Source organism: Rhipicephalus sanguineus, chromosome 6 (genome assembly GCF_013339695.2).
Source record: "Rhipicephalus sanguineus isolate Rsan-2018 chromosome 6, BIME_Rsan_1.4, whole genome shotgun sequence".
NCBI lineage: Eukaryota > Metazoa > Arthropoda > Arachnida > Ixodida > Ixodidae > Rhipicephalus > Rhipicephalus sanguineus.
In genome coordinates this window covers 54,545,695-54,568,577 of record NC_051181.1, presented here as the reverse complement: position 1 = coordinate 54,568,577, position 22,883 = coordinate 54,545,695, and the positions used below count along the sequence as shown (strand labels likewise).

Sequence of the window (22,883 nt, the reverse complement as noted above, 5' to 3'; positions counted from 1 at the left end):
CTAATGCAGTGGTTCTCAAGTGTCCTTGAAACGCGCACTAAAAAAAATCACGGCATATCCACGGAGTGAATGATGATGAGTGGGCGAAGCTGCGGAGGTTCATCGGTAAACCGTGAATCTTCCGTGAATTCTGCCCAGTACATCATCACCGACGTGAGATCGGGCGCGTTTATACTAAAGGTTCGATGAGTTATGACGACTTGCAGCTCACTTTAATTTTACATGTACGCTGTGAATTTTCATTGTTTAGAAAACCATTGCTTTAGAAAACACCTTGCGTCTTTCGTTAAGCAGCTGGCGTCTTTTTCGTTTTGCTTTAGAAACATCTGGCGTTCTTTCGTTTTGTTTTTACAAAACATCTGGCGTCTTTCGTTGGTTTATTTCATCAATCAACGGCGTTTTGAACAAAATTTTTATTGTTTAATCACGCACAGGAGAAATCTCACCAGGCACTACCTTGGAGGTAAACAATGGCTGCTAATGGGAATGAGAGACAGAAGAAGTCGGCTTTTAGCTAACACTTACACTTCTACAGAGACAGAAGAATTCGGCTTTTAGTTAACGCGCACGCTGCGAATTTTTTATTGTTCAACAACGCACAGGAGAAATCTCCCACCGGCACCACCTTGGAGGTCAAAGGGTAAGACTTGTTACTCACTACTACGAGCACGACGAGGGACGAACGGGTGCCGCCTTAAGGAGCTTCGCCCCTAAAAGTGGCCCATTTCTGTACCCACTCGCGATGTGGAACGCCGGTTGAACGTAGAGTTACAGTATATGTGTAGCATATACAGTAACTCTAGTTGAACAATGCGTCGAACGCCACCGCGCGGCAGGAGACGCGGAGGCACTCCACGCGCCGCACTTTTCAAGAAAAAATCCACGCATCTCAAAGAAGTGAATCACGACGAGTGGGCGAAGCTCTGGGTATCCTATGGGTGAGTAACCGTACGTTACCCGAGCGTCGCCCCATACAATGTAAATTGAGTGACATAAAATGACATGAAGAGTCGACGACAAAGCTAGATCCTAAGGTCCATAATGTCTACGTTGAAGTCGCCGACTGGCATAAAGGATTTGCGCTTGTAGGCGTTTTATGTTGTTCTGTCACAAATATGATTGATATTAGTCTATTGGTAAACCTCATATTTCGATTTTACACGGTGCTGTGCCGTGAGCACGGACGCCAAACGGACACGGACGCCAAACAGACGGACAAGCCCCTAAAAAAAATCACAGCATATCCACGGAGTGAATGATGATGAGTGGGCGAAGCTGCGGAGGTTCATCGGTAAACCGTGAATCTTCCGTGAATTCTGCCCAGTACATCATCACCGACGTGAGATCGGGCGCGTTTATACTAAAGGTTCGATGAGTTATGACGACTTGCAGCTCACTTTAATTTTACATGTACGCTGTGAATTTTCATTGTTTAGAAAACCATTGCTTTAGAAAACACCTTGCATCTTTCGTTAAGCAGCTGGCGTCTTTTTCGTTTTGCTTTAGAAACATCTGGCGTTCTTTCGTTTTGTTTTTACAAAACATCTGGCGTCTTTCGTTGGTTTATTTCATCAATCAACGGCGTTTTGAACAAAATTTTTATTGTTTAATCACGCACAGGAGAAATCTCACCAGGCACTACCTTGGAGGTAAACAATGGCTGCTAATGGGAATGAGAGACAGAAGAAGTCGGCTTTTAGCTAACACTTACACTTCTACAGAGACAGAAGAATTCGGCTTTTAGTTAACGCGCACGCTGCGAATTTTTTATTGTTCAACAACGCACAGGAGAAATCTCCCACCGGCACCACCTTGGAGGTCAAAGGGTAAGACTTGTTACTCACTACTACGAGCACGACGAGGGACGAACGGGTGCCGCCTTAAGGAGCTTCGCCCCTAAAATATCTATATATGTAAGTGTTGGGTTGTTTCGCGCTCCTCCTGTGTATACCTGTGCATTCTTTTCGAGCGTCCTTCCTTGCGTTTGAGCAGCACGCTGCAAGTGTCGAGCTGTGACCGTTGTTAGTTCGCGCTCGTCCCCTGTGCGTTCTTTTTCTGCGTCCTTTGCGCTTGAGCAGCGCGCTGCAAGTATAGAGCTACTTGCCGTTATTTATGTGACATTCTAATTTGTTGCTATCGCATACATTGCTTCGCCCTTCCGGCGAAACTGTGACTTTTTGAAGCCCTACTATGCCCGCGACAACAGCCCCTTCCGATTTTTGGTATCCTTCTCTGCATAAAGCAGCCACCATGCGGCGAAGCCGACCTATGCTTCCCCTTCTCCGTGAGATGGGTGTATAAAGGTTTTGTTGCAGTTTTCTACGACATATGCATAGCATGCTTTTTCCATGCTTGCATACTTAAAAAGCAAACGCGAGCTAGTAACAGGTTGAATGTGACTGCAGACCGTACAAATAATCGGAAAGCTGCTGAGTTCGAAGAGGCGTGGCACTTTAGTTTGACCGTTCCTTGCCAGGTTGAAATAAAAGGGACCTATTTTAAACCGCATGGCTGAGAACCACTGTTCTAATGCATGCACGGCCTTTGCGATTAGCCGTCAGGAGTATACGACCTGCTATTACTTTGAGTGTGACATGCGACTATGTTTACAGATTTCCCTTTGTTTATTGGTATGGACCACATTCATATGGCTTGCACCTCCTCCGATGCAACAAATTTTCTTCGACGGTCACTGTTTGACAGTAATTTCTTTAACTCTCGCCAGGAAAATATGGAGTGATGGCAGTCAATTATTCATGAATTTTAGCTTTCGGAGCATAATTTTGGCTATAACAATAATCAGAACTCAAAGACAATAACGTCAAGGAACGTATAGGGGATCTTATTTGTAGTAAATATTATATTATTGTGTATAAATTGATCTGAAGTGGGGGCCGGGCAGGCAGATGTGGTCGAGTGTCATTTTGTGCTCTGTATGCCATGGCAAAAAAAAAAAAAGATTTCGGGAGGGGGGGGGGGCAGGGACCTGGCGTGCCACCCCCTGGCTACGCCGCTGGCGTACATGACATAATGCTAAGCACGGCACTACAAAATTTTTGAACGCTGCGTGGGAAGCCGCAGCAGCACCTAATTTCGAGTGGCATTGGTGAATGGCCGCTTCGGTTATCAGAGTTCTAGATCATGACTTGCTACTTCCAGAAAACAGTTCTATTGACATATTTTTGTCCATGTTTAGTAGTGGAAACTTATGGTTTCGAGATGCTTATGCGTCGCACTGACAAATAGTTTTAATTCCGCACTGATGCTTCCCTAATCGACTTTTTCTAAAGCCATGCGATTGGACGGCCAAACAATAGTTTGCGGTTCGTCGCTGAAACGTGCATAATCACGCGGAACGGTAGCCCTCACCTTCGCGTCGTTGTCGATGGGATCTTGCCAGATCACGGCCTTGGCACCTGTCCGGACCGCATTGTTGAACGTCCGCTCAACGTAATACTGCTCCACATCGCTGGCCCTTCTCAGGTTATGCTGCAAACGGAAGGCCTCCACTTCGGGACTTGACTTCCTACGTGCACGACATGCAGGACTAGTGTAGTCGAATGTTGATTGCGTCATCGCAATCGAGTATTATGATGATGGTTACGCGTACAAGGTCATATATATATATATATATATATATATATATATATATATATATATATATATATATATATATGAAGGAAAGAAGCGTTAATTTCAAGGGCTGGTTTTCTTTGTTATACACAATATTAATGGGCACTAACAGACAATAATGCCAAGGAAAGTATAGGGGATGTTTTTACTAGTAAATATAAGGTAAATGTGAAAAAAGAAAAGTGGACGAAAAGATAGCTTGCCGCGGGCAGGGACCGAACCTGCGACCTTCGAATAACGCGTCCGATGCTCTACCAACTGAGCTACCGCGGCGGCCATCCCCCCGTCCACTTTATAGGGTATATATGTACATTTACTAGTAAAAACATCCCCTATATATATATATATATATATATATATATATATATATATATTATGACGTCTCAGTCGTAACGAGGTTTATTTGGTCGCGACGTCGAGAGCGAACAAGCGCCACGGCCACGATGATCCAGAGCACACACCCGAAGACGATGATGATGAAAGGCAAACGCGTGATGATGATTACAATAATACAGAGATGAGGAAGAAGTGCATAATAGATGCCTACACTAATTCCCCCCACGTGGAAGCGGCCAGCCTGGCCGCTGCAAGTCAAGGCGACGAGGAACGTCGCGTGAAGTGCTTCATCCGAGAAACGTGAACAATCTCGGTACTGCGGTAACGGCGGTCAGTAGGCACGACAAGTGGTGTCACGCGATAGTTTACAGGAGAAGTCTGCTCCAAAACTATGTATGGGCCGATAAAACGAGGCTGGAACTTGTCACACAGACCAGGTGTGCGAAGTGGTGTCAAAAGCAACACCTCGTCACCAGGTCGGAAGGCGACAACGCGATGAGATGTGTCGTAGACGAGCTTCCTGGCTTGTTGCGTGGCTTGTGTGTTCATGCGAGCGCGCTGGCGACACTGCGCAAGTCTCGAAATATATTCTTCGGAAGAAGTCGGGGATGAATGGCCATTGCAGGTGAAGAAAGAAACCTCGAGAAAAAATGTAGGCGAACGCCCGTAAACGAGATAAAACGGTGAGTAGCCGGTTGTGCGTTGAACGGCCGTGTTGTAGGCGAAAGTGAGAAATGGTAGCAGTTTATCCCAGTTTTTGTGGTCGGGTTGAATGTAGACGGCGATCATATCGGCAAGGGTTCGATGAAATCTTTCGGTCAGGCCGTTGGTTTGAGGATGGTAGCTAGACGCTGTCTTGTGTGTAGTGCCAGAAGCGCGTAGGACTTCACTTAACAGTTGTGATAAGAATGCCCTTCCACGGTCGCTCAGGAGTACTCTGGGAGCACCATGACGCAGAATTATGGCGTGAAGGACGAAGTCAGCAACTTCCGAAGCTGAACCAGTAATCACTGAAGTCGTCTCAGCGTAGCGCGTGAGGTGGTCCACGGCAGTCACTATCCATCGATTTCCAGCGCCAGTGACGGGAAGAGGCCCATATAGGTCGACACCTACGACCTCGAATGGTGTTGTGGGGCACGGAATTGGCTGTAATTGGCCGGCAGGAGCAGATGTCGGAAGTTTGCGACGCTGGCAAGAAGAGCAGGAACCGACGTACCTTGCGACGCTGGTTGAAAGGCCAGGCCAATAAAAACGGCTTCGAATGCGGTCGTGGGTTTTGTGGAAGCCAAGATGGCCAGCTGTCAAATCGTCATGAAAGGCGTTAAGAACATGATGTCGAAGAGAGCGTGGTAAAACGGGCACCCAGAGTTGACCGTCAGGGTGGTAAATGTGACGATACAGAACACCATTCTCCAGCTTAAATTGCGAGAGTTGACGACGAAGCCGCGCGTTAGGTGGACGTGATGCTGCAGAGAGGTGATCTATAATGCGCCGGCAGTACGGGTCAGCCAGCTGGCGAGAGCTGAATGGTTGATCGTCATCGGTTGGTAGCTGGTCCATCGAGGCGAGCGAGGTAACTGAACTAGAAGGTTCGTCCGAGCAGGTGTTGTCGAAAACGGTTGCGGGAGCGTCGAGCGGAGCGGTAGGTAGTGGGCAACGAGAAAGAGCGTCGGCGTCTTGATGTTTTTTGCCAGACTTGTAAATGATGTCGAAATCATACTCTTGGAGACGTAGAATCCACCGACCCAAGCGTCCGGAGAGGTTCTTTAGTGTAGAAAGCCAGCATAAGGCGTGGTGGTCCGTAACGATGGTGAAATGACGGCCGTGCAGATAAGGGCGAAATTTCTGTACTGACCAAACCACAGCCAGGCACTCCTGCTCAGTGATCGTATAATTCTTCTCTGAAGGGTCAGTACGCGACTAGCGTATGCAACGACTCTCTCGCGGGAAGAGTCGTCGCGTTGGAGAAGAACAGCACCTATACCGCGGCCGCTAGCGTCTGTGTGCAGGAGAGTCGGTGCGGTCTCATCAAAATGGCATAGTACAGGGTCTGACGTGAGGGCTCCCTTCAGCAGGTCAAACGCCGATTGACATTCGTCGGACCAGACAAATGGTACATCGGAAGCAAGTAGCTTGTGCAGGGGCGCAGCCATCGAAGCGAAGTTCCGTATAAAACGACGAAAATAGGATGCGAGACCAAGAAAACTTCGCAAATCCTTAGGCCTTTCGGGGCGAGGGAAGTGAAGGACCGCAGCAATCTTGTCAGGGTCAGGGCGAATTCCGTCCTTGCTCACGACATGACCGAGAACCTTGATGGATTTGCTGGCGAAACGGCATTTCTTGGTGTTGAGTTGTAGACCAGCGGTGGCGAGGCATGTTAGGACTTCATCCAGGCGTTGCAGGTGCTGAGCAAATGTTGATGAAAAGATGACAATGTCATCAAGGTAGCAGAGGCAAGTCTTCCATTTCAGGCCACGCAGCACGGTGTCGATCATGCGCTCAAAAGTCGCGGGTGCATTGCAGAGCCCGAAAGGCATCACGTTGAATTCGTAGAGTCCGTCGGGAGTTGCAAACGCTGTTTTTTCTTTATCATCTTCGTGCATGGGAATTTGCCAATATCCTGAACGCAAGTCGAGGCTTGAAAAGTATTCCGCGCCTTGTAGGGAATCAAGGGCGTCGTCAATGCGTGGCATGGGGTACACGTCCTTGCGAGTGATCTTGTTAAGCGCCCTGTAATCAACGCAAAAACGCACGGAACCATCCTTTTTCCGGACCAAGACAACAGGCGACGACCAGGGGCTAGCTGATGGACGGATTACCTCTCGTTGGAGCATGTCAGCGACGTTTTCTTCGATGATCTTGCGCTCAGCAAGAGACACGCGGTATGGGCGGCGGTGCACCCAGCACCTCCACCACGTATGACGTCTCAGTCGTAACGAGGTTTATTTGGTCGCGACGTCGAGAGCGAACAAGCGCCACGGCCACGATGATCCAGAGCACACACCCGAAGACGATGATGATGAAAGGCAAACGCGTGATGATGATTACAATAATACAGAGATGAGGAAGAAGTGCATAATAGATGCCTACACTAAATATATATATATATATATATATATATATATATATATATATATATATATATATATATATATATATATATATATATATATATATATATATATATATATATATATAAGGCTGTTCAAGGGATACTTCCCCTTGTCTATGTTCGCTTGGGTCCAGGGATCGAAAACAATATTGACGGTTTGGGAGCCCTGGTCCCAATTGGACATACACAAGCTGGAAAAAATACAGAATACAGCCATGCGGTTCGCGTTTGGAAATTATACAGGGTGTCCCAACTATCACGCAGTGTGATTTAAAAAAAAAAGAGGAACGGTGTTACGCGAAGCGAACCTAGTACATATTGTTCCCAGTAGACAGGAGTAGCCGCCGCTAATTTTTTCGTTGATGAGGTGTAATTAATCAGTCCTCATTATAATTATAGCTTGACAAGTACTCATGTAATTATAAAAATGTCAATGTAGGCATGTTTGAATGACATCTAACTGCGCTATTTTCAACAACGTACTAATTACGAGTTAATTTTCTTCTGTTCGTAAAGTAAAGAAAGCCCGCGAGATATGAAAAGTGACACGTGACTAGACTGCTGCGCGCATCAGGAAGCAGCGCCCTCAAACAGGCTCACTGTGAGGTAGCCAGTATCAATGAAAAAATGAGAAAAAAAATATGCATGGCCCTATCTGCCACAACCCGGCCGAAAAAACGTATCGCTTTGTACAGAGTCGGGCCGTAATCAGAACGGCGCTCCGGCCGCTTTGTCAATGCGAACAGTCGGCCGTGAGATATCGGAATTCAAGGAATTCCGATATCTCAGGCGACAATGTGAAACATCTTGGTATAATGTCATCGTCACACCCCTGCGCATAACTCCTCTTCCTTCCATGTTCCCCCTCTCTTCTTTTTGTCGCCATCTTTATATATGTGAACGCACAGTAAACCAACTGTTGGCAGTCAGCGCCCGTCCTCGTCCTCGCCCCTTGTGTTTGTGTTCATTAGGCGCTGTGTATTCTAATTGAAAATGGTTGTCTTACTATTCGAAAGCTGTCCGAAGAGTATTCGATTAGTATTCGTATTCGATTCGGTGTCATCACTATTCGATTAGTATTCGGTTCCAAAATTCACTATTCGCACGCCCCTAGTGAGCCGCTGTCATGAATGGATTACGTCAGTGAAGCTCGTGAGCATAGCATTCCTTGAAGGCCTGCTTCGAGGATACAAGTTGCATGCAAAAGAAAGCTCAGCAAACGCTCTCGCGCAGAGCTCAGTGGCCCGGCGAAACGTGTAGAAAGTGCATTGAAGCTTTGTGCGATCGTACACGCGAATATGTCTGATGAAGACGACATCTGTTGAAAAGCATTGCTGAAAACGTTTATAATTTTCTCATTACGAATGAAACATGAGCACTCCCTCCGAATTTAGGCAGCAGTGTCGTGTATTTCTACCATTCAAGAAGAGGTATTGAGCGCACAAAGTATTTGCATAAACCTGACTGCGTGTCTGCGAGAATGAATCACGAACTTAAAGTGAAACGTTATGCAAAACTAACAAGTTTAGTAAGTCATTTTTAACCAATAAAATTAGAGTCTCAAAGCGGTTGCCAAGTGATATCGTGGATATAACTTCAAATGCTATGTTACTACAGCCGGTGCATGCAGGCGCGGAGCCAGGGGGGGGGGGTCGCACGAGGGGCGGCCGCCTCTTTATCCCCCTCCGTCTCAATGGCAACTACAGTCAAAGCACAACGCATATGGCCGAGACTCACTGGCTCCTCTAAGGACCTCACTTGTCGTGAGTGCACCCCCTCCCCTCAAGTAAAGAACACTCGCTCAGCTTTACCTCTTGTAAGCCAAGTTAGCACGGTTGAAAGCTATATTTCACCTCGTTTTGCAAAGACTATGCACAAAGGCGACGGCTGAAGCAGCTTTGATCTTGACACGCTTCCGCGCTTGGTAATGTTCCATATAACGGCGATAAGGAACGCTGAACGCCGATAACGCCGAACGTAGCCATTACTACATTACCATGGCTACGTTCGGCGCTGCCTAACACTCGCAGGTTTAAATGGACAGATATAACCAATGAATTGAACGGGGGGTTGACCGCCACCGTAACTCAATGGGTGGAGCATCGGACGCGTTATTCGAAGGTTGCAGGTTCGGTCCCTCTCGGAGACAAGCTATCTCTTCGTCCACTTTACTTTCTTCACACTTATATCACAATTACTACAAATAACAACCTCTATACTTTTCTTGGCATTATTGCCTGTCAGTTCCCATTAATATTGTATCCGTTTCAAGTGTTATTGTGTTTGAGATAGAAAGCACCAAGTATTAAAAAAAATTAAGCATAGGCGTTACGCGTCTCCAATTAGCGTAGTATTGTTCTGAGCCATATAGAGCAAGCCAGGATTGGGGACGTGTTGCGCCTATGCCTAATTTTTTAATACTTGGTGCTTTTTATCTGAAACACCCTGTATATTTAAACAGTCCTTATCTTGTGTTTTGCCTGTAGACTGGAAGATTGCGAAGGTTATTCACATTTTTATGAGTGGAGATAACACAGGCCTGAAAACTATCCCCCCCACCCCTAATATCGCTAACATCTGCGTCATGCGAGCTTCTTGAACACATAATCGACTCGTACTTTTAATCGCACCTCAAAAAAAAAAAAATAATAATTTTTTTCTTTCGGAAACAACATGGCTTCAAGAAAGGTCATTCTAGCGAAACACCGTTACTAGAGTTTACACACGATCTATACTTCAATATGACCAACAGCCAACAAACAGGCGCCATTTTCCTGGACTTCGCAAAACCACCCGATCGTGTTGCCCATTGCCGTCTCATTTCTGAGCGATAGACTCACTAACCCTTTCGTGGCTTAGAAACTTCTTATCCCTTCGTCGTCAATTTACGGTAGTCAATAATAATCCTTCTATCGCTGATGTAACGTCTGGTGTACCAGAGGGGAGTCTCTTGGGACCTTCACTTTTCCTGATATTTATTAACGTTTTACTTTCAAGCATGACCTATTGCATACGTCTATTTGCCCACCCACGACTGCGTTGTTCATCGAGCAGTTAGTTGCATAAACGATCACTCGAACCTGCAGCATAACCTTCAAATTATTACTGATTGGGGAAACATATGAAAAATGTCTCTTCACCCTTCTAAATGTTAAATCTTATCTTCCTCATGCAAGCGCACTAATTCAACGTTTACATACAGCTTCAGGAACGCTATTTGGTAACTTGCCACTACCTACAAGTACCTTGGCGTGGACCCCACCACTAACCTGTCTTGGTCATCGCATATTACCACAATCTGCGCTACTGCATCTGAAGCGCCTGGCTCTCTGAGGCGCAACTTGCAAAATTCATCTGCTGACGTGCGCAAACTAGCATACCTGACGTTCGTACGCTAAGCCACTCTTTGAAAAATACGTAATACTAACGGTAACAAAACTGTATCACTTCAAACTTCTGCAATGGGTGAAACAAAACAAGCTACAGTGTCTTGAGAACCCGCCTGACAATACGCATTATACCATGCGTCAGCAACGCCGGAAAATCCCTACATTAAGGACAAATTATGGCAAGCAACACGTTCAGTATCAAATACCCACAATGTTAAATCGTTTACACGGTCTCATAGATTTCAATTCCATACCTTCGAGCACCATTATCAAGTCCATTGTAATGAACCATGATATTGAGTATGCTTATTAATGTTTCTATGCTTGATTTGTTACATCCTATCCATCAATTTGAGTTATGTGTTGTAGTTTCTTTTTTTATGCTTTATTTAACATTGTGTATTGATGAAGTTTCCTTTGAGATGAAGCTTTTGTGGTGAAGTTCTTTTGTTATGTTTTTTCTGAAATTGTGTAACAAGAACATGCTAAATATTGTCGCGTTACTGTTTTATTTCTGAAAGTATCTGCGACAGATTGATATGCTCAGCGGCCTGTGTGCCAAACTGTATTTAGGAGCAGAGGCCCCGTGTCAGGCTACATAGCCTTTAGCCTCTTCTCCCGATCCTGTAAGGATTCAGGATAAATAAACTTCAATTCAATTTAAAATTATAATTTTCATCAGCTGCATGTATGGTCACCTTACCAAGAATATTTAATATGCATGCCTGAGCGCGTACAGAAGAGAGCTGCCCGGTATATAACTCAAAATTATGTTCGTAACTCCAGTATAACGCAGATTAAGCTCGATATTTCCATACAGCCTGTAGATATGTGTCGCAGTGTTGCTTTGCTGTGTGTACTTCACAAATATATTCATTCCGACAAACCAAACGTACTGCCCCTCGAAACGCCCACCCGTACGCCATCAAGCTTACGCAATCATCTCAGCTTCAAGCGCATTTTCGGTAAAACTGCTGCTTTCAATTCATCTGCTGTACCACGTGCCATCTTGTACTGGAATGGTCTTCCCAATGCAGTCGTGTCTATGATCGGTCGTAATTGCTTTCGTGAACATCTCTGCACGCTTCACTTAGTTTCCTCTCGTTTGTTTACTGTTATGCAAGCGCATCCTGAACCATTGTTCCATTTGTTGCCATTTGTTCAGCCGCTGAACAGTTGTGTAAAATTTTTTTTATTGTCTCCACTGTTCTACTTTGCTCATTGTTACAATGCCCTCCTTACCGAATTGCCCGACAGGGCCTGTAAGGTGTTTCTCAAAAAAAAAAAGAAAAGAAATAAAAAATCACAGTTTCACCGCAAGGGCGAAGCAATGAATGCGATAGCAACAAATTGTAATGTTATACGAAGTAAGGCTGGTAGCTAACTCTTTTAGATCTAGTCCCACGTAGCTCTACAAAACGCTGGGATATAAGAGAAAACGGTCGCTCCAGGGAGAAAAGCGGATTTCGCAAAGTCTCTTCGCGTTGAGAGCGCTGCACGTAGGAGGGTATACGAGCCGTCCGCTGATGCCTGCCGAGATAGCGCGCGCCAGCGATCGCTACCGCGCCTTTAGAATCAAAGTTCACAGTTGCTGCTCGAGAAGCGATGATATGTTCTTGCAATGTGCAACAAATACACGTGAGCGAGATGGGACGGTAATTTCCCATGAGGTTTTATTTCCACCTGTGAATATAGGCATCATTTTTGCCAACTTCCAGTCAGGTAGTGTCATGCAAGTTTCAAGAGACTGCCGGAATATATGTAGTAGTATTTTGGTTGGGATCATTCCTGTATTACTTAGCATCTTTGAGTTGATTCCATCCACGCCGCATGAAGATGATAACTGGAGACTGTCTATGATTGTTATTATGCACTCTATCGAAAACCTATCGGTTCCTTGAATTGGTAATCGAATTCAACTACGTAGGGTATGTTGATACTGTTCTCTTTTGTGAACACAGAAGTAAAAAGTAAATTAAATGCCGCCCCCTGCCCTGCCCCTCTTCACACGCTATGAATTCGATAGCAATAAATCTTTTCTATTACAGAGCACTTTTCCCGGTAAACGGTACTTTTTTTCCTTGTAATTTCAACATATTTATGGAGCATGTATACTTTCTTTTTCACTGAACCTTTATCACTATCACAAAGAACCAAGAACTCATTTTCTTGTTCAATTGCCGCTGAAGCGATACATGTAATTATGCGGGAGCAGATCAGTTTTCTCGCACTGCTTTCGTACCAGCAATCGTGGTACACTTCGTCCATGCCAAGGTGCACGTAAGGATCTTTGAAAATTCGGGCCACCTGGGACAGGAGCTGCTGCACCAAGCTGTAGCTGATATTCCTTGTTGGGTCAAGCATCTCGAAGGCCGCATGCGAGCCTGGGTTCGCGGTTCCTCTGCTGCCGTTCCCATAGCAGGGCGTCAGCGCGTCTGCATGACGACAGACAAGCGTTAGCTTCCATCATCACGCATTAGAAATTTGAGCTCTTAAACACTGTGCTGTTAATAGGGATCTCTTGCTGCCGTGAAATTCGCGGTTGTAACATGTTGACATCCTCACTGTTTCCCTTGAAATTATGTTTCTCTTGAACATTACGACAAGTTTTGCTTTAGGAACCATAATGGTGTTGCATTATAGTATTACTCAAAAAGAAAGCACTAAAAATGATAAATGCACCGATACACAGATAGACAGAACAGCACAGCAGCACTGTGTGCATGTCTTTCTATACTTCTGTGTGTAGGCAATAAATTTGTGTTTTAAGCAGCGCAATACTAAGAAGGCCAAGCTTCAACACTTTCCGTCCTAGTAATATTCTCCCAATAATTTCAGCAGTTTAATGAAATAGCGCTAAAGAGCTCGTTTCGCAGAAATTCCGGTGTCCGCGTCGGCGTCGGCAGCATTGGTTGTGAGCGGAAAATCAGCGATGACCGTGAGCGAAAAATTGAGAAAGGTACAAACAAAATAAGAAAATAAGAAATATATTCGCTTCGAGTGAAAATCGAACCGAATCGAGCCTTGTGCGTGGTGAGCAGGTGTTCTACCATAGAGCGACGCCGCTGCTTGGAACAGTTCCGGAGAAAAAGATAAAACACTATATGAATGTCAGGTAGTCGGAGCAGTCTTCTTAACGCATGTAATATTGCGCGGCAGTAGCGTATAATCGCGCCGGGCGTCGAAACACGGGAATTGCGCAACAAGTGAGTGTTTTAAAGGCCCGCCCATTACAAAGCGCTCAGACATTTAATCATCAGCAGCAGCGAAAGCATCAACAAAGTGAGCAGTTGCGTAGGTACGCGTGTCGCCTTATGGTGCATTCAGACGACGGACCGAATCTGGATTTGTCGTGGATGCGGTCGACTGTTGCGCGGATGATCAGGCGCATCCACACGACGAACGGGGTCCTAGCAAACATCAGTAAGCCGGAGTACTCTCGACGGCAGCCGCTGCGCTCACCTGCGCTCGCTGCCAGCGAACCGGTTTGAGAGTGCTCGACAACATGGAGGCCGATAGAACGCGAAGCTCGCCGAGCTTTGTCGAGCGCCGAGCATCATGGAGGACTGCAATTTGTTTCGGTGAAAATGGTTTTGTTGGCGGAATCGCTGGATGGGAAGAAAAATCTACTGTACACAGAGCTGTTGAAGGCTGACCTCGCTGTTTTCGCGCGTGGGGCACCGCATACGAAAAGAGGATACAGTGATTAAAATCGTTTTTTTTTCCTTTTGCGGATAACAGTTACCGACACTGCACATTGCATTTGCACAGCTGCACGTTGCTTCCATCTCTTGGTTCGCACCTTTAAGTTCAGTGTTCAAACATGCGCCGTGTTCTGAGAAAACCGCTTTTGGCGATAGCGCCACTTTGCCTACCGTAGAATCCCGCGTGTGCAATGATTTAAGTGACAGCTTACCCGTTATTCTCCAACGCCACAATCAGTCCGCACTGAGCGTAACAGATGTATCAAAGGTGATTTTCTTAGAATACAGCCCCAGATAATAAACTGAACCAATGGCCATCAAGCGAAAAACTGAGTTCGACTGCGAGGACAGCCGTACGGCCCGAGCAGAAGAAAGGTGTAGTGGTTGGTAGACACTGCTGATTTGTCTAAAGCAGTAGCATTCCGTCGCCAGAATCCCGATGTGGAAAACAGGATTATCAGTCCGCCCGCCACGCGGACGAGGCGCGGATGGGGAGAATCGCTGATGTGAGGTCACGTGACGTGCCGTCCGCTGGTCAAAATCTAGATTCGGTCCGTCGTCTGAATGCACCATTAGGGACGCGTATTGGGCCCTTCTCTGTTTCGCAAAAGGAATATTTTTGGCGTAGTGGGCACTTCGCAACTGTAGTCGCAGTGGCCATTCTAGGATAGTTTGAAACGGCCAATGTTACGCGCACAGTTGTTTGTTTCCTTCCGGCACGGTTGAGGCATCCACCGAGAACCGAAGCCAGGCTAGCAAATGAGAAGGCGATGCGCACGGGGCCCGATTACGCTATCGCGTTCTTCTCATGATGGCGAAGCTCAAGCGTCCTCCAAATTTTTATTTCACTATGTTTGTCACCGACAAGATAAAATGAACCTTTTCTGGCAAAATAACTGGCTGGAAAATAATTTATCATTCTTGAATACCCACAACTTTTATTTATACAATACAATGCATTTATAGCCTTTTCAGGCCTCCGAAGCTTGGAAACCGCTGCCTAGTCGATGAGAAGCCATTGCTAGATGCATCAAATTTCAGGACCCTGACCTAACTAGGAAACGCAAGCAAGTCTTCGACTGGCTTCATATGTGATTTCTTAACACGGAGCAGCACAACACTACAAGGACCGAGACTGAAGACACAAACACAGCACTACAGTAGCGCTGTGTTTATGTCCTCTCTCGGTTTCTGTCGTGTTGCGCAGCTCCGAGTAATGACTCTCCCGATTAGCCTGGCCACATGCCCTTGCAAATTTCATATGTGAACTAAAAAAAAAGCTCGATAAATTTATTCTTGTTGAGGATGCGCCATGTGAGGATGGTATTACAGTAAACGGAAGTGATAAAGCACAAGTGGCTGACTGCATACTTTACACTGTGGTTCGATTCTCGGGCCCGAAGTTAATGAAAGCCACCAGATGCTGTTGTTGCCGATCGGCTTTCACAATTTTAGAAAAAAAAAGAAAGCTCTGCTGAAGCATCCCTGACTAACATAAAAACCAGAGGTGAACAGCTGCGCCCCAACTTGAAGATTGTTGACCTGTTCAGAATAGCTAAATAATACGTTGCAAAAAAAAAATGCAGACAGTCTGTACACTAGGAAACGATCTGACATCCCATGACGATATCCCGAGTTGTCACCATGAAACATCGGAGCGCAACCACAGTAGGTTCATCATGTCACTGAATATTTTCGGACTAGATGGTGCTCCCACTAAACCAAACGGCGTACCTGGGAAAGCTCGACCCAGGGCCTGCGTGTGTCCTGGAGTATCGATCTCCGGGATGACGCGTATTCCTCGCAGTCGGGCATATTCAATCACGCCGCTAACGTCCTCTGTCGAGTACACGTGGCGCTGGCTGTATGCGGCCACCTGCATACAACCAAACGAGAAAAACTGCACTGAGCGACTTTTGTCCGCAAAATAACGGGCCATTACATTGACAACCTAGGAACGTGAGGCAGGGGCATTTCTAGCATCCTCAAAAACAAATTGCGTAGATGTAGCAAAAGTCATGTCCTTGCTAAACCCACGGTATTAGAACTGGACTCGGCATGTCGCAGCAAACCTTATACAAAAGGGAAAATAAAACACAAGAAATATAAATGTCAAGTAAACATAGCAGCAGTACAAATATCCGACGAATGATCAATTGCGTATGCTAATAATGCATCTAACGCTGTGCATACCAATGTAATCGTTCTATAATAAAATATAGCGCCATTGGCATCGCGCTCTTGTGGAAACGTTTCGTGTGCGTTAAATTGCGATGTTTCAATAATCATTATCGAGGCACCATTTTGAAGAAAGACAGATCAGCTGTCATGCATGCAGTTTCGATTATTTTAGTAAGGACTTTTGAGGAATATCACGAGTGAACCCTCATCATTTCCGAAACATTATGTCTGTCAACGTTCTACAGCCTGTGCAGAAGTGAAATAGCGCGTCCAAATGCTTTTCATTTCAGTTTTCTCTCAATAGCATTACATCTACTCAGTCGGTTACTCTAAGAGTCGATGATGTCTTGTGTGTAACTCACATGTACTTGTTTTACTCAGAAAATTTGGTTACTTAAGTTACCTTGAAATGCGAAATCCAGGCTTAATTTGAATGCAGTCAGTCCGTCATCGCGCGAAACAGAAAGTATATGGGCGCTGCATGGTGCATTTTTAGGAAGTTTCGATAATAAGGCTGGGTATATCATGATATATTCATCATGCACTAAAGTATGTTACATTTCTTCTAAAAAATTCGATCACGGGCTTGAAATATATTTTGCACAAATTAACTATTGGCTACATACATATCGAAAGAACAAAAAGTCATCTTTTGCTATTCCTGCCGCAACGTGCCGCGTCAAAAAACTCCTCGAACATTGCAGTCCTTGCAGCTCACTCCTTTTACAAACGCGGTTGCTGCAGCGAGCAATGTAACCTTCCTGCGGTCTATAGCTTCAACCAAACTTTGTGGTGAAAGCACAAGGCGTACAAACCTCCCCCCTCACGAGCTAAGCATGCAAGCACGGGTGACCACGCCCTGCAGGCCAAAGTGCAGGTCGGACGCGCGCATCCCAACTCCGGCAAAACACGTACGGGGCGACGACCTTTAAAGCGCGCAATTCGCGCCATCTCGCGGGTGAAAGGTAACACACTGAAGCATCTCCAAGCTCTGCGTACCGCAAGCGGCAAATGGTGCGTATAAATAGCTCGCCGTCATTATGCTGAAGGATATATTCTGCGTGGCGGAGTTTTCTAACGCGGCACATGGCGGAGCGAGGGGGCCAGGTTCGAATTCCCGCTCGCGCGCGCTTGGGAAAATAATTCTGAATAATTTTTCTTTTGCTTTTATATATGTATATGCATACACGGAACATGACTCCAACGGCGGTGGCGAAAGCTCGCCTATAGTGTATAGTGTCCATACAATTGCTATTCGAATAAAAGGTTCAGATGCAGATAGGCATTCATTCAAACAGAAAGGCAGCGTGCACTTTTTTAATACAGGCTTTTTATTGCCACTAATGCAAGAAGTAAATGCTTACTTGGTTCAGTCACGCAACACCACTGCTGTCGTTCTATATTCAGAACGCAAGCTAAACATGTTCTACTAACGCTAGTAAATTCTGCGGATCCCATGCGTTGTGGGAACCAGTTTCATGCGAAGCAGTCAGCGAGCACTTCTATGCTGTATTTTATGGTATTGAGCCAAGCGTTACGAGGTGAATCGACGTGTTTTTGCAAGTGTAGTAGCTGTGTGCACATCGTGGGCTTACTAGGTACATCGACAACACTGGCGTTTAAGGGGCAACTTATGGTGCGACGAAACATCAGCACTCACGTTAGAGTACATACGTCAGTATTATCGAAACGAAGTGGGCTTTATGGTACAATCATGAGAATCCCATACGTAAATTTCGTTAATGTATTCCTCCGGGGTCGAGCAATGCTTCAGTATACCTTGCTGTATCACAGGAATGCAACTGTAATGTTTATTAGACTGCTATAAAAGCGGAGCCAACACTGCAACCACAGACGTTAATCTAATATGACGCCCGTATCGTAGGAGTACATATGTAGTGTTTATTGCTTTCTTGTAAAATTAGATAGCCACCACCACAACCACAATTGACGTTGCACCGCCATTATGCCTGCACAGGCTGTTCTTCCAAACCAGTTTCCAGACCTGGCGTGGCTCTGTAGTAGTATAGCTGACTGCCACGCAGAATGCTTGGTTCGATTCCGGCAGGGATCCTAATTTTTAATCTTTTCATTCGTCGGGTCAAAGCTGCCGACGTCGGTTTTTCTTTACACTCTCGCATTAAATACTAATGTCTGTCCTCGCCGTTCCTGGATAGATATAAACTGTAAATCACATGTGGCGCATACCCGTACACCGCGGCCTGTGGTAAATGGGTATGTGCCACACGTGTCTGAAGAAAAGGGTTTGACGACGCACGCGACAGGATTTTCACGTTATCCATGTCCCGACAGTCATATTCGTCAAATCCTCTTACCCTCCCATACCAACTGTGGTCTACACCAAGCTAAGGAGGCGATCATAAGAGCACCCAGACGTAGGCGGCTAGACAGACAGACAGACAGACAGACAGACAGACAGACAGACAGACAGACAGACAGACAGACAGACAGACAGACAGACAGACAGACAGACAGACAGACAGACAGACAGACAGACAGACAGACAGACAGACAGACAGACAGACAGACAACAGACAGACAGACAGACAGACAGACAGACAGACAGACAGACAGACAGACAACAGACAGACAGACAGACAGACAGACAGACAGACAGACAGACAGACAGACAGACAGACAGACAGACAGACAGACAGACAACAGACAGACAGACAGACAGACAGACAGACAGACAGACAGACAGACAGACAGACAGACAGACAGACAGACAGACAGACAACAGACAGACAGACAGACAGACAGACAGACAGACAGACAGACAGACAGACAGACAGACAGACAGACAGACAGACAGACAGACAGACAACAGACAGACAGACAGACAGACAGACAGACAGACAGACAGACAGACAGACAGACAGACAGACAGACAGACAGACAGACAGACAGACAGACAGGACAGACAGACAGACAGACAGACAGACAGACAGATAGATAGATAGATAGATAGATAGATAGATAGATAGATAGATAGATAGATAGATAGATAGATAGATAGATAGATAGATAGAAACGCTCAAAGTGCCAAAACATCACATTTAGAACGTCGAGCACAGTGCGAAAACACATGACTTGCCGCAGGATAGCAGCCCATTCATTGGCAGATTGCGCTTCTTTCACACGTAATAGGAACGTTAGGGCGGCTTCGTGCATTAATGTAGAAATGAAGTGCATATATATCACCAACAGGCTGCAGTCAACGCGTTTTATTCGGCAACAGTATAGGTTCGCAGCGCTTACAGCGAAGCGCCGCTGTGTATGTAGCATACATCTGGATACGTGCCGCCGACCGCCAATCCACAATAACGCAGCGACGATGCTGCCACCTGTTGCCTGATATCGCGGCAAACAGATGTCGTGTAATTTCTCGTACATCAATGTACAATAAACAATGAACTACTTCTGTGAAGGAACGGTTCACTTTCGAGTTATACCGATTCCTATGACGGAGGGATGAAGCATGTCTTTTATTATTACTTTATGTAACCCTTCCTACTATTGTATACTTATGTGAAGGCATGTACCACAATAGTTGTAAACCTTTTTAATCAACTCCAGTAAAAATTCCTCATGGGGTTGACAGTGTCACCAAATAAAACTAAAATAAACATACTCAACGCCTGGCCATGTTGCACAAGATTGTTCACTAGTCCACTGCCATAGACGCACCACGTTCGCTCATATATCCCTCCACAGGCATTACACGCCCAGATCACCCACTTAACAATCTCCCAATAATTTATTCCATATGCTGATTATTTGAAGTAACTTTTTTCCTTAAAATCGTAGAGGAGTAGAGCAATCTGAATTGTTCGTTCAGCTGTACGCCATCCAAAGAGTTCGCACAAGAGAGTGCTCATTACAGTTTAGCTCAGTCTTCTGTTTTCAATTTACTGTTTGTACACTGCCCTGTGTTCCTGTCGCTAAATGCCTGGTATATATCGTGTACGTGGCTTGCGACTTTTGATTTTCGTTTTGTATTGTTATTTTCTACCCACTTCTGCAATTTATGATTGCTCTTTGGAGCTGGCGGCGCCAGCTCTCTGGCATCACACGAAAAATAGTGTTCTGTTGGCCAATAGCCGACACAAATTAAGAGCGGCGTTTGGATTAGATGCTCTTCTTGCCACGTGGTACCACCTCGTATTGGCGCCACGTTCTATAGTCACACATCACTAACGCGCACAGGAATTACAACAGGAGCGAGCGATCGCATGGTGCGACCACGCGTACTCAATGTTCGTGAAGCGCGCTGACGTAATTTTTCTCCCGTACCGTTCTCCCACCCCCCTCCCACCCTGTGTAGCTTTCAGTGCGTTTGTCGGGACGAGCGAGCGGCGAAAGTGCTTAAAGCACACGTGCAACAAATACCTTTAATTACGCTCGTTCTTCTCGTATTCGAGAAATTTTTGTGTCATTTGATTCATGGTACAATAAGCTCGAATATTAAGGTCCTTCCACGACTACCTGTAAAAGTGGCTCAGGAACCCTACGACACAAGGCGTACGGGAAGGGAGCGCGCATGAAGCCACTAGACATGGCTCAGCTATACGGCCGCCGATCACCAACATGCGGTGCGAGGGTCGCGTGTGCGTTACTCACCTTACTAACGTTCGGAAACGCTTCCAAGTAAAAAGGCCACGATTGGTCATCTACCAAGTGCCAGTGGAGGACATTCAACTTGTTGTACGCCATTGCGTCCTGCACGCAGAAAAAAAAAGAAACTTGATACATTATTATACTGCGTTCAGTTTCAGGGACGAACACGCTTCGCGTATGATTTAGGACTTAAAGGGCCCCTAGCCAGGGCTGGCCATTTTGAGCTGACAAGGGCAATGCTTACATTGCGAGCTGACGATTGTGTCTGCCAAGAGCTACATCGCTACGCGCCGCGGAAAAAGCTCAAATTTCAAACTGAACGTGGTCTGCTCTTCTCCTAGCAGGCGCCGCGCTCCAGGATGGGGCGATGACGCAGGCACCGAGTGTGACGTAGTTAAAGGTGCTGCGCCACGCACCAAAGAGGGCCTTCACGTCCTCCTCGCACGCTGCACGGAGCGGCTGGCGAGCAGGACACCAGGCACTCCCGCGAAGCATACAGAAAAATCAGGAGAGCGCGTCTAGCCCACGCGTCGTGGCGTCCGTGACGTGTGATGCGTGTGCGTCACATGATCCTCCAGCTCCGGTCTGGGAGAACGCAGGGAAGGAGTTTGGCTTGCGAGGGCTAGACAGGGCAGGTGGCAAGGGTGCGCCGTGTGTGTCAGCGCCGTGTGTGTCTCTTCTTCCTTCGTCTTGTGTTTAAGTAAGCGCTGTTTTATATTTTTACAATGGCAAGGGTGCGAAGCTCCCCTCCTCAAATCATGACTGCACGCCGCTTCAAAATATTTTTGTTATCTCTGCTTGTAATGAACCAGTTTGAAAAAATCTTGCTCTGTGACCTGATGAAGCCGTCCGGGAGGGCCCGAGCCCCCAGCACCCCGTACTCTCCGCCTATGGTTTGTGGTGTCATCTGTGGTGACTGCGGTCGTGGCCTCGTGGTAAAGTGTCCGCTTCGGCTGCGGGAGGTCGTGGGTTCGAATCCCGCCGCCGCCGGTTACCCACCGGTTTCCGTAAAATAGGGTCCCCCGGCCTGGCACTTTGGCTTCTAATCAGGGGTGATGACGCTTGGGAAAGGAGCCTGCGCCTGAAAGCCCGTCGAAATACTCGTGAACGCAAAACGTGAGACCAACTCGAGCGGGAGGGATCGAGTGGTCTGAGTCGTACGCCTGTCCGTTGGCTTAGGTCCGGGGGTAATGACAGAGACGACGAAGCTTTGACGTCGCGGTAAAACGTGTGCGCGCAGCTGTGCAGCTGTTGGTGGTCCAGCTCCCACACAGAACTTGGAAGACGACGTGTACGTCACGTACTTCGACGAAAGCAGCGTGGACGCGGTACTTTGTATCCGTGTTTACTGCTTCTTCGTCGTTGGGGGTTTGTCTTGTCCGGTAGGGGTTCGTGTGGTTGTAGTAGTCCTTGCTGCCTGCGAGTAACACTACGATCGGGGACGGCTTTGGTGTCTTTTTCACACCATGGCTTGGTTTACGGCTTCAGGTACATGAATGAACAAACACCTCTATCAGATTTCACCTGGCTGTGACGTTGGAGAGGGTACAAGTCAGACTGTTAAAGAATAGAACTTTTTATTTAGCAATATTGTGCCCAGAAAATCGAATAAGACTCATTGTACAAGAGCGATAGCGGCGAATATGGTCGTCCATAGTCGAATAGTCTGATGGTCCGCGTAACGCGCCGGCTTTCAAGCATGCCTGATCGAACTTTCCAGCGTTATCGCAGGTGCTCGCGTTAGCTCCAGAGTAAACACGACTACTCACGACGTACGCGTCATTTTAACAGAAAAGTCTAAAACGATGGCGAAGTTTCCAAAACACTGCGGCGAGGCTTGTCGCTAATAGGCCGGTAACATAAAAATACAAAAAGTATCGTCCGTGG

At 46.4% G+C, this 22,883-nt stretch overlaps 1 protein-coding gene across 1 annotated transcript in view; it reads right to left on the bottom strand.

The window, feature by feature from the left end:
* The window catches only part of LOC119395794 (beta-hexosaminidase subunit beta), a 48,217-nt gene extending 27,119 nt beyond the window's left edge, over positions 1 to 21,098 (bottom strand). The window contains exons 1-4 of the mRNA XM_037662803.2: positions 21,000 to 21,098; positions 15,909 to 16,050; positions 12,713 to 12,905; positions 3,370 to 3,526 (exon numbers count right to left, since the gene is read on the bottom strand). Of these exons, the coding sequence (XP_037518731.1) occupies positions 3,370 to 3,526; positions 12,713 to 12,905; positions 15,909 to 16,050; positions 21,000 to 21,092 (585 nt within the window). The 5' untranslated portion in view covers positions 21,093 to 21,098. The remainder of the gene's footprint in view (positions 1 to 3,369; positions 3,527 to 12,712; positions 12,906 to 15,908; positions 16,051 to 20,999) is intronic.
* Between the last annotated feature and the right edge of the window lie 1,785 nt (positions 21,099 to 22,883).